Source organism: Paramormyrops kingsleyae, chromosome 22, assembly GCF_048594095.1.
Source record: "Paramormyrops kingsleyae isolate MSU_618 chromosome 22, PKINGS_0.4, whole genome shotgun sequence".
NCBI classification, from domain to species: Eukaryota; Metazoa; Chordata; class Actinopteri; order Osteoglossiformes; family Mormyridae; genus Paramormyrops; species Paramormyrops kingsleyae.
This window is the reverse complement of record NC_132818.1, coordinates 7,007,691-7,018,682: the sequence shown is the minus strand read 5'-3', so window position 1 is coordinate 7,018,682 and position 10,992 is coordinate 7,007,691. Positions and strand designations below refer to the sequence as shown.

General features: G+C 43.9%; 1 protein-coding gene across 1 annotated transcript; it reads right to left on the bottom strand.

Annotated features, from left to right (window-relative positions):
• Positions 1-3,972: 3,972 nt before the first annotated feature.
• On the bottom strand, positions 3,973-8,586 carry LOC111843203 (neuronal pentraxin-1-like). The gene is made up of 5 exons (XM_023810574.2): positions 8,014-8,586; positions 7,434-7,641; positions 6,189-6,433; positions 5,550-5,729; positions 3,973-5,177 (listed from the first exon to the last, which is right to left on the bottom strand). Exons 1-5 carry the CDS (start codon positions 8,437-8,439, stop codon positions 4,956-4,958), a joined length of 1,281 nt encoding a protein of 426 aa, XP_023666342.1. The 5' UTR covers positions 8,440-8,586; the 3' UTR covers positions 3,973-4,955.
• Between the last annotated feature and the right edge of the window lie 2,406 nt (positions 8,587-10,992).

The window sequence follows — 10,992 nt, the reverse complement described above, 5'->3', positions numbered from 1 at the left end:
GTTTGAACACCTAAGTGCTGCAGCGCGATGGAAATCTCACCATGCGTTTTCCGATTATCAAAAAGTTCTTTCCCTACATCTGCACAATCCTCCAATCCGGCCATGATGGTAAAACTAGCTACAGTAATTTTATTTCTTGCAGCTGTATTGTTCGCGCTTGTTTTACTATCAGTACAGACATCATTTCCGGGTCACGGCGTTTGTATCAAATGAAAAAAAAACAAAATCGGATATGAGCGCTCGTTATCCGTTTTTTCCATTTTTGATTTGAGCGCAAAATCGGAAATCGGAAAACGAGCCGTTATCCGTTTTGTCGTTTTGGTTTTGGAAACAAAAACTGAAAATACGAGTGGTTTTCTGTTTTTTTTGTTTTGGTTTCATATTGAAAAACGGATAACGAAGCGCTCGTTATCCGTTTTTTCCATTTTTGATTTGAGAGCAAAATCGGAAATCGGAAAACGAGCCGTTATCCGTTTTGTCGTTTTGGTTTTGGAAACAAAAACTGAAAATACAAGTGGTTTTCTGTTTTTTTTGTTTTGGTTTCATATTGAAAAACGGATAACGAAGCGCTCGTTATCCGTTTTTTCCATTTTTGATTTGAGCACAAAATGGGAAATCGGAAAACGAGCCATTATCCGTTTGTCGTTTTGGAAATGTAAAGGGTTAAGGCTGATAACAGAAAAATAATTTCTTAAAATAGCAAAAATAAATAAATATAGAAGCTTGTAGAATTGGTAAAAGATTTAATTGTTCAAAAAGTTGCTATTAAAATTAAAAGGAAGACCACGTAAATAAGTTTTCTTTTAAAAAAAGGGAACCCACAAGTTTTGTTTCAATACGTTTAATTAATCACTAATGATATTGGAGGCAGTTTGCTCCCTTCCATTAGGGGACGCCAGACTATGGAGAAACGTATGTGCAGAGGCAGAAACCACAGATTAAAACTGTGGTCAACCTGAACGCAATAGCCACTTCTCTGTCTGCTCATTTTCTCCAAATAGAGGTGACGTCAGCCGGGGAGGGGCTACAGAAACAAAAACTGAAAATACGAGTGGTTTTCCGTTTTTTTTTTTGTTTTGGTTTCATATTGAAAAACGGATGAACGAATGATACACGTATTCCCTCTGCCCCCACTCCTCCATCCTTTTGTCCCCCCACCCGGTGCCTCTAACCACGCAGGAGGAAACTGACTTGAGGAGCTGCGGTCAGACATGTGGCCTCCCTCTGCTCCTGACCCCCTTTGACTTCCCTGTTGCTCTCTTGTGAATCCTGTGTTGCTGGAGGAGCAGCTCTGACCATCGGCTGTTAACGAACCCGGCTCGTCAGGACGCAGCGGCCCGGCCACGGCCTCCGCCCCCCCGGCTGCCCGCCAGCGCTCGCAGGTGTGCCTCCTGACAGGTTCACTAAGGCCGTTTACTCCACCGCCCGGAGCAGATCTCCTCAATTCCTGCTGACTTGTCATCCTCAATTACTCCAGCCACAACTACCCACGACTGTGTGCATTCCTTGTCATGCACAATTCCTACAGCAGTACTGCTCTTTCCCCCAGGCACCCAGCCTCGTTATTCTCCCCCCTCCCTTGTTAGATACTTGGAGGCCCATTCCTGGTCTGATCGGTGTAGTCGCACTGCTAGGTTTTGATAAAGAGCTCCGCCTCAGAGTCTTAAAAAAAGACAGTGGAGCCCGCCTCCCTCTTTTCCCATGAATCCTGAGCAGCGTCCTAGAGGGTCCCTCAGACTCAGAGGGGGCTGCCAATTAAAGAGACTATGCCATCAAAGGAGGCAGCGTGGGGGTCGAGGTACAAGCGTGGTGGACTCGACCCCACCCCTGGAAACCCTTATCAGCCCAAGCCAGGTCCGGCCCTCTCTGAAGTATATGCTGATATCTCTGTCGCCGTGGCATAAAGGATATTCATATTTGTCTTCCCCATTCCATGCTGTATGTGTCAATCATTCTGAAGGGTCTGTCAGTTTTGCCATGGATTTAAGTGTCACCCAGTAAAAAAATAAAGTAAAAACCTGTGCAGCTATCTCGACCTGTATTTTTACCACATCGAAATTCTCCTGGGCGCCTGTGACAGTGTTTGTGTTCATTACTGGGGGGTAATTGCAGGTCCTGCTTGACTGAATATTTGTCACATAATTGCACCTAAGTGTATGATTGGTGTTGCAGACAGTTTAAAAGTGTTGTCTTGTAATTACAGTATTTATACAGCTGGGGATTAACGGGATCAGTTCTGAAGTAGCTCCCTGTCCAGCTGTTAGAAGTTTCATTCTGGCAATTTTAGTCAGCAGCCTGATCCAGTAAAATCTGGTGTCTGAACCAATTTCGCCATGTGCTGCCAGCTACGGTGCATATCTTCGGCTTGTTAGAGTGAGGCTTCTGTTGCTCATGTATGCTACACAATGTACCATGTGCCCTATGGCTGAAATCCTGGGTTAGCTAAACACGCTAGGTTGCCATAAGGACCAACAGATGCCACTTTACTAAGTAAACCCGCATCTCCCTCTAAGCGATGCATGTTCGGTATTTTAACCAGGGCAGCTCCCCAGTTTATCCTAATACCCAGGGTGGGTATTTCTCTGCAACGCCGGGCACCTCCAGCACTGGGATGGTGGCTGGTCCCTGCCCGTTGACTTTTGTGTCACATGTTCTGCAAGCCTTCTGCTCGGATGTGTTCAACCTACCGAGGTGAACCTCTGAAATCAACTGTGCAGGGGACGGTTTGAATGTGCATTAAGTCATGGGGCATTTCAGAGGCAATAGAGGCTGTAGTCAAGCACAACACTTCTAACAGACCGTGTGATAACATTTATATCTGCCAATTGCACACGTACACTGGGATGCTTGTTTTCATGCATCCCATCTTGCTCTCCTTCGAGGCATTTATACACGGTTAGGGATGAAGTTTGGGATCCGAAGTAGAGGCTCAGTTGTTTCTCCGGCACCCCCTGAGGCTCTCGCTGAGGCTCATTCTCCAAGGCCTGACAGACACGTGACTTTTCTGCTGGGGACGGGATTCAAACCGACGACCTTCCATTCCCAATGATAGAGGTCAAACCAAACACCACCCCCCATAACTTAGGAACAAGAAACTGGACACCCGGCTGCCCCTCCCCCCGTTTTATCTGCTGCAAGCACGTCCCTGAGGAATGGGCCGCCTACTCCATGCATTCCTGAAGTACAGTCATTCTTTTTGGGCCCTGAAAGTAACCAGCACTCCAGCACTGCGCTGGGAGTTTATTGGGTAATTGCCTGTGTGTGGACACTCCATTACAGGCCTGCGGAAAGGCCGCTTTAAAGCTGCCAACAGCTGGGCTTTATGGATCATCATCCTGGCAGCCAAGGAAGGTACAAGGGGTATGGGATTCAGGGAGGGGGACAGTGGGAAGCGGTTTTCGGTTTTACATGTAGAAGAGGCCGCCCAACACCGCTCACTCTACAGAGTCCTAGCTGGTATTTAGGACTTGGTTAACCTGACTCTGAAAGTTTCTGTGACTGTGATTTTTCCTGTGATGCCTGACCTTGTCTTGACTGTACTCCTTTTTTAACTCGCTCATCTGCTAGCTCAGTACTTTCATATGAAGAAATCGTTTTTCTGAAAGGGTCACATTGAGCACACAGACACACACACAGAGGTGTGTGATTATATCTTTGTGGGGACTCTCCATTCATTTGTATTGGGAAAACTCTAATCCCAACATGACGACCTTAACCGCCACCCAGCCCTAACCTTAACCATAAGTAACCAAACAAAATATGAGACTTAGCATTTTTAGTTTTTTGATTGCATTCTGCAAATGTCCCTACACCTGAAAAATGGCCCCCACAATGTCAAAATACCAGGTTTTTATCACATTGTGGGGAACATTTGGTCCCCACAATGTAATATAAACATAATCCACTCACACACACACAGACACACACAAACATGCAGCAGCACCCAGAAGCCCATGAATCAACTCGTGGAAGTAAGTATCACAATTTTATTACAAAAATTATATTTTCATCTTTCGGTGCCGCCATGCTTAGAGCGTATAACAATACAGTAAAAAACGTCAACCTAAAAAGAGTATTGTAAAAGCAAGCTTTTGTAGATGCTGTTGAAGCATTTACCATCCATGCTGTTACTTGACCGAAAGACTTAGCAAATACAGATTACAAACACCTGCCTAAACACACAAATGGTAATAAATTAATTAAAAATAAATGCATAATTATTTTACACTAAACGTATTCCATTTTGAAATTAGATTTATATTAAATTAAATGTGCTGAATTATTATTTTTTTTATCCAACTCAAGGCACCCAGGATTGTAATATGTTGGCAACTAAGCCCTCAGATAACAGAACTAGCAGAGTTAAATTACCACTGGGAGTGTTAAAATAACACTGGCAGTGTAAAATTAACACTGGCAGTTTGCCTGTTTATTCTTCACCAGGTTAAACTGATACTCAAAATAAGTACGAAAAGCCATTGTTGCGGTTAAATTATGTCGAATTGTTTCTTGTTTATGCCCTGCTCACAGTGACGTTTCAGGGAGGCTCGAACAAAACAACAAAACGGAAAGATTTAAATAATTCATGTGACTAGCAAGTAAACAATCACTTCTCGCTGAGAGAAAGCTCACCCTGTACTCCTGGCACTCTGATGCCTTTCCAAGGTGAGTTCCCAAACACCTTCCAGGGTAACAGAGAAACATCCGGAAGAAAACGAAATCTCTCAAACACGCTGCTTTTAAAACACTAAACAAATCCCAATTGTAAAATATCAATATTCTTAGTCAAACGAAAACATAGTTTTTATTTTTTTTTTCCACCTAAGATATTAAACGCCTACATACAATGGAGATATGTTACTTCTTGAGATGCTTCTTCATTAAAATGCTAAAATGATGATGAGTGATAGAGAGTCTTAGATGGCGTGGTTTTGCCCCCTCCCCAGCTGTGCGGCTCAGTTGATCTGACGGCAGGGTTCGAAGGTCCATTTGGATACTCCACCGTAGATGTCAAGGTTGGCCTCTGACCACGAGAAGACGTTTCCCACCTGTGCTTTGCTGCTGCATGTGGCCAGGTTGTATATTTCGGCTGAGGAGAGCTTCCTGTCCCAAAGATTGAGGTTGGCCATAGTGCCTACGAACGCCTGGGTTGCGTCAAACCCGCCCCCAAGAGTGTCCTGTAAAAGCGCACAGAGACAGAAATTTAGGCAGACATATTTGTTTAAGAAATCACTGAAGGAATAATTCATGTGTGCAAGAACCTCATGCCTCACAATCGACATACCGCCTTCCAATTTAAAATTCATAAACACAAATTCACCTTCTAGTTTTCTGAGCGATTGCGGAAATGTGCTTCAGTGTGGCTTCCCGTACACTGAGCTCCTAAAAGCATCGGCAAATAAATCTACAGACGTTTACGTCCCTTTGAAATACTGCTTAAGCTTGACTAAGCGCAGATCCCAAATAACAGGACCAGCCCAGAATTTACCGGCCAGAACATAGTGGCCTGGCCTGTCAGCGGGAGGGCGAGCGGAGCGTGGCGGCCTTACCTGTTCCTGACCCAGCACCAGCACTCCATGGGCTTTGATGGGATGGTACGGAGCCAGGTTCTCCCCGCTACCGCGCATGGCTCCGTCTTGGAAGGCCTCCCACACTCCATCACGAGTGGTCCACGTGACACAGATGTGATGCCATTTTCCGTCGTTTATAATAAAAGGCAGCTTCGCCATCTGTCACCGGGAAAAGGGCCGCAAGCTCGTCACTGAAACCGGAGGTACGCCATATTTGCGGGCGACTAACGGCGTCTTACAGTTTTCTGACTGACTTAAGTTTACAATTAACGTACCATTTTGAGTAATTATGCCCATTTTAATCTCAGTTATTTAATCTCAGTGGTGACCTTCAATGCATGATTGATAGAATTTATTTCATATTATAAATGTAATATATTTCAACTGACACTTCTGTTTGGAAGCAGGATTTTTTCCCCCTAATCATTCATTATAAACTAATGCTAAATAATTTAGGTTGTCTGCATTGTAAATAACCTGGCAAACCATCCTCAGATGTTCTGCCCTGTGACCTCTACCTACTGGGTTAGGCTATGTGGCTAAGCGTGATCTGGGAAACTGTTTATGGCTCAGATACCCTGACGTAGCATGTGTGCTAGCAGGCCGGGGTGAGTTTACCTTGTCATTGATGAGTATCTCCATGGGGTTATTGCCCCAGCCGATAAGAACGAGCTCGTTGGCCTGGCCTGGGACGGCGTAGGAGAAAGGCGTGCCCACGCTGGGCGAGGCGTTCGACCGCAGCCACATGCAGATGGTGAAGGCGTACATCTCAGGCAAGCTCTTCTTCACTTTGGCGTACATGTAGTTCGTCCTTAGGGGAAAGGTCAGCTGGAATTTATCCAGGGGCCGGTTTTCTTTCTGACCTGAGTTGTAGAGCAAAGAAGCACATATAGTACAGAGTGATGAACTTATCCATGTCAAAATGTTGTGCCTACATGTGTGATTCAGTATAGTTCCTTCTGTTTGAAATTACGTTTTCATTTTTGCAGACAGAAGCTGTTTTGTCATTACCTCAGAGCACTGAGACAATTTAAGTTTTTCACATTCCAGATTGTTGTGGTCCAGATGGTCTTATTCATCTTTTATTTGTTTGGCAAAGGCTTCTCTCCAGAGCAAATTAAGGATCAGTGTATTACAGTATGAAAGCGTATGATTTATTTCTCTTCAGAAATGTCCCACCCTGCCTAGTAGGAAAGGCACGGAAAAACATTGCTTCATCTGAGTCGGGTTTATTTTTTTGTAACATTAAATGGAAAAAAAAGAAATGTTATTTTTCTCGCTTGGTAACAAGTCTTCACATCACGTTTTGATTTATCTGAAAATATGCGAGAACCTCGAACTCGTAATCAAGATTTTATACGGCTGTAACGAATAGGTCCGGCTCAGCGACAGTCAATACGGCTCCAGGTAAAGTTTGTGACAGACGCTGACACTCAGGAAAACTTCCCTAGGATGGGCATCATCGGATCCCATTACCGTTCGCCCGAGCCACACAGCTCACGCGTCGTACGGGTTTATGTAAGAAACAAACAGGGAAGCTGCTGAAACGTCTGCGTCGCCATTATTTAAAATGAAAAAAACAAACAAAAAAACACTGCATTGTCAACGACGGCGTGTTAAGCGGGATATGCAATGCAGCGCTGCTTTCAAGCCGCACAGCGTGTGTCCGCTGCGACACTGACGGTGCGCGCGAGCCCGTGTTTTTCATGTTTATAATTACGTCATATTATCTATTAATAAAATACTGCATTCGGCTAGTATATTTATTAATGCACAAAATGCAGCACGGCGCTATCTTGGCAGAAAAGAGTTGGCCCTCCGTCAAATGGGTGTGTGCGCTTCGACTCTTTGCCCCCCAGTTACCTTTCTCCAGTTCTGTTATTCTCTGGTGCAGTGATGTAAGGGTCGATTCCACTTTGCCGCGCTGCTCCGTCTCGTTACGGAGGCTGCCCTTGCCCTCCTCCAAGCTGTTCACCCGGGACAGAACCTGTCTCTCCAGGTCGTCGATTTTGTTCTGAAGAAGCTGCTTCAGAGTGTTCGCCTGAGTGGAATTGTTGGATCTACTATATTGCTGGAGGGAAATAAGCACAGTGTAAGGATTCACAAATGTTGACACTTCTTTGGATTGCATGTGTCACAATTAAAGTCTCATTAATCCGATTGGCTTGTAGTGTCAAGAGTTGCATTAAGTAACTAAATTAGACTTAGAAAAGCTGTTATCCTCGAATGACTGGATGATTAATTAATACTATGAATAGTACGGGCAAACTTTTCATAAGCACTAACGTATTTAAGAAAAACATGAAAATACTAATAAAGGCAAATTACAGAATGAATAATTCCCATTGTTTAATACGGTACATTTAATGCGAAATTTCAAAATGATTTTCGAATTATCATGACAAATTAAATGTGATCAGTTATTTTAACACTATATATATACCTCGAGGTTTTCTAGTCTCTGTTTCAGGGACTGTAATGTCCGTCCCATTTGCGTGAGTGTGTCCGTTGGACCTTTCGATACATCTCCCATGGTGTTTTTAGATCCCGGTTCTTTTTTCCTTCCGCCGTCTCTAGCGCTCCCAGCTTCGGGCATACTCTGACTCTCGCAGCGGTTTAATTTCGACGTCAGCTCCGTAATGGTCTCCTTGTGGTTCATGATCGTCTCCTTTTGCTGCAGCACGGTCTCCCTTAGCTGCATAACTGTGCTCTTCAGGTCCTCCGCCGAGACGGTGTTTGGCAGGTTGGCTGCGCATAAGTCCACATCCTTGGGCACAGACGTGCAAATGAATTGGGTCTGTCCGAAGTCCTGGGACAGTCCCTCCATAAAAAAGAACTGGAGTATTAAAAGTTTCAGTGCGATGCTCATGACAGCGATTTCCCCTTTGTGCTGCAGTAAGAAACGCGTGGTGAGCTCTGCGATGTTTCAGAACCACAGCGCTGTCCCCGATGTGAGCGATTCGCAGAGCGCACTTGCTTTATATGAAGCGAAGCAGCGTATAGACCGTGTCCGCCGCATCCCTGTGGGGAGGAATCCCAGTTTGCGGTCCTATTGGCGCGTTTCCTGGTCTTAAGGTAGAAGGAATATGCGCATTTGAACACAGCCGTGTTCCTACCGTCTTATATATCTATATAATTTATTGCGTCGCTGCGGTGCCGTATCGATTCCTAATAAATGTTCGTTATCTCTTTTCCTTTCTTACAAAACGGTTTGAGAGAATAGCGGGATGTTTTTTCTTTATCAAGAAAACTGTTTTTTCTTAAATAATAATGATATTCGGCGTTTCTGTTTGCTACTGTTTGTTCAGTCTATTTTATACGTGTATTCGATAACATTGCGTTAGAAACTGTTTTTTGTGTTATATGGAGGACTATTATGAATTACATCGAAACATTCATCCTTAAATGTCCAGCCTTTAGTTAATACACTATTAATAGCATAAAAGTACGCATATAATATATTACTTTTCTGTGGTAATATTTTGAGCAGGTCCACCTTTACACACGCTCCTCCCCTTTGATATTGCTGGGATCTCTTTAAGTAAGCTGTGCTCCACGCGGTTAGGCCCGTGTCTGTGTCTGTCAGTCAGACATGTGAAGTTATCATACATCTATTTCCCACAATCACGAATCTGATGCAAGATTGCAGCAAGTCTGAAAGACTGTGGCATGAAGCACACAGGGCTGGGGGCAAGGTGCCTGAGATCATCACATATCACACACACATACACACACACACACACAAACACATGTTGGTGTATCTAAATGGGGTCCTTCTATTCATTTCTATGGGAAAAACTATATTTTTTTTAAGGTGAGTGGTACAGGGGGTAAGAGGTGCCATCTGTATCACTGGCGAGTGAATTGTTGAGTGACAGGGGCCAATCAGCTTTCAGCTAGGGCCAGTGGCCCATCCCCTTTTACACATTCATCCAGCAGTTGGGTTGCTCTGGTTAATGGCCTTGCAGTGAAGCCAGTCTGTCAACCCTGGGATTTGAACCAACAACCGTCCAATCCGAGGCACAGCACCCTGACCCACTGAGCCTAACCCCACCTCAAGTTTTGCCCTCATATGTCACTTTGTCTGCTTGGGAGCCATTGTGCTCTTTGTTGCATACAGTTTAAAAAAAAAGAAATACTCTGTTTTATTGTGAAATCACAAACACTTTCCCAAATGGCTTATTCTTATGTACTGTACAGAATATTGAAAATTTTACAAAAGGGTTAAACCAGAATTACAGAACAGGGGGAGTTTGGTGGGGCCGGGGATGGGGGGTGGGATTCTGAATAAGCCACTTTCAGTTTATTACTTATCTTACATAAGGAGGCGGAGCTGAACTCCGGCAAGGTGCGATTTGGACATAAGGAGGCGGAGCTGAACTCCGGCAAGGTGCGATTTGGACATAAGGACACGGAGCTGAACTCCGGCAAGGTGCAATATGGACATAAGTAGGCGGAGCTGAACTCCGGCAAGGTGTGATTTGGACATAAGGACACGGAGCTGAACTCCGGCAAGGTGCAATATGGACATAAGTAGGCGGAGCTGAACTCCGGCAAGGTGCAATATGGACATAAGTAGGCGGAGCTGAACTCCGGCAAGGTGTGAATTGGACAAAAGGAGGTGGAACTGGGCTGTTTATAGCTTGAACAACAATGATATTATACAGCAATCTGGGTCTAATGGTACTTGCAGCAATTACAGGACTTTTGGAAAAGTAAACATATTTAAAATACACAATTACTGTTTCAAGATCTTGAATTTAAACTTTTTAACTGCTTGTTTAGTAGAAGAGATATTTTTATAATCTATTTAAATGGCTAAATTGGACTGTGTATATAATGATAGTCAGCTACTGGGATATCAGTGTGGACTACTGAAACCCAGATTTAATATGTTTTTAATATATATATATTTTCAAATAATTCTCCTATGAAATCTGCACTGCTCATAACTAAGGGAGTCTTTAGAGTCAGCACCATTTTATAAACATTTATATGATTTTGCTGTGTGTAAGTGCCACAACAGCATTCAGCACATTGATTTATGTCTTAATAAATAATCCCTCACTAGACAGCTGGACATAGTTTGTAATGGTATAGATCAGTAATTATCCCCACCCATGTTTCTGTGATAACGTTCACCATTAAGTGGCAAAAAAGAGGAACATTAGATTAAACCCTAAATCCATAGAATTTCAATGATTTGTTTGCCTGTTCAGGCAATTATGATACTTTTGCACAGTATGTAGCTTGATTTATTCAGCTAAAAATGGTCTTAAAGGTGGCCTGTACTGGAAACTCACAGCCCCCTGAACAAGGCAGTCTGTACTGGGAGCTCACAGCCCCCTGAACAAGGCAGTCTGTACTGGGAGCTCACAGTGCTGAGACCGAGGAAGGGTGATGTGGGATGAGATGCTTGACG

What these genes read in the sequence shown, in the direction of transcription:
- LOC111843203 (XM_023810574.2), bottom strand. Translation starts at nt 8,439, where the DNA reads ATGAGCATCGCACTGAAACTTTTAATACTCCAGTTCTTTTTTATGGAG. An exon ending in AGAGACTAGAAAACCTCGAG is followed by an intron (nt 7,642 to 8,013) that starts GTATATATATAG and finishes ATTTCCCTCCAG; the next exon opens with CAATATAGTAGATCCAACAA. An exon ending in TGGTGCTGGGTCAGGAACAG is followed by an intron (nt 5,178 to 5,549) that starts GTAAGGCCGCCA and finishes GCGCTTTTACAG; the next exon opens with GACACTCTTGGGGGCGGGTT.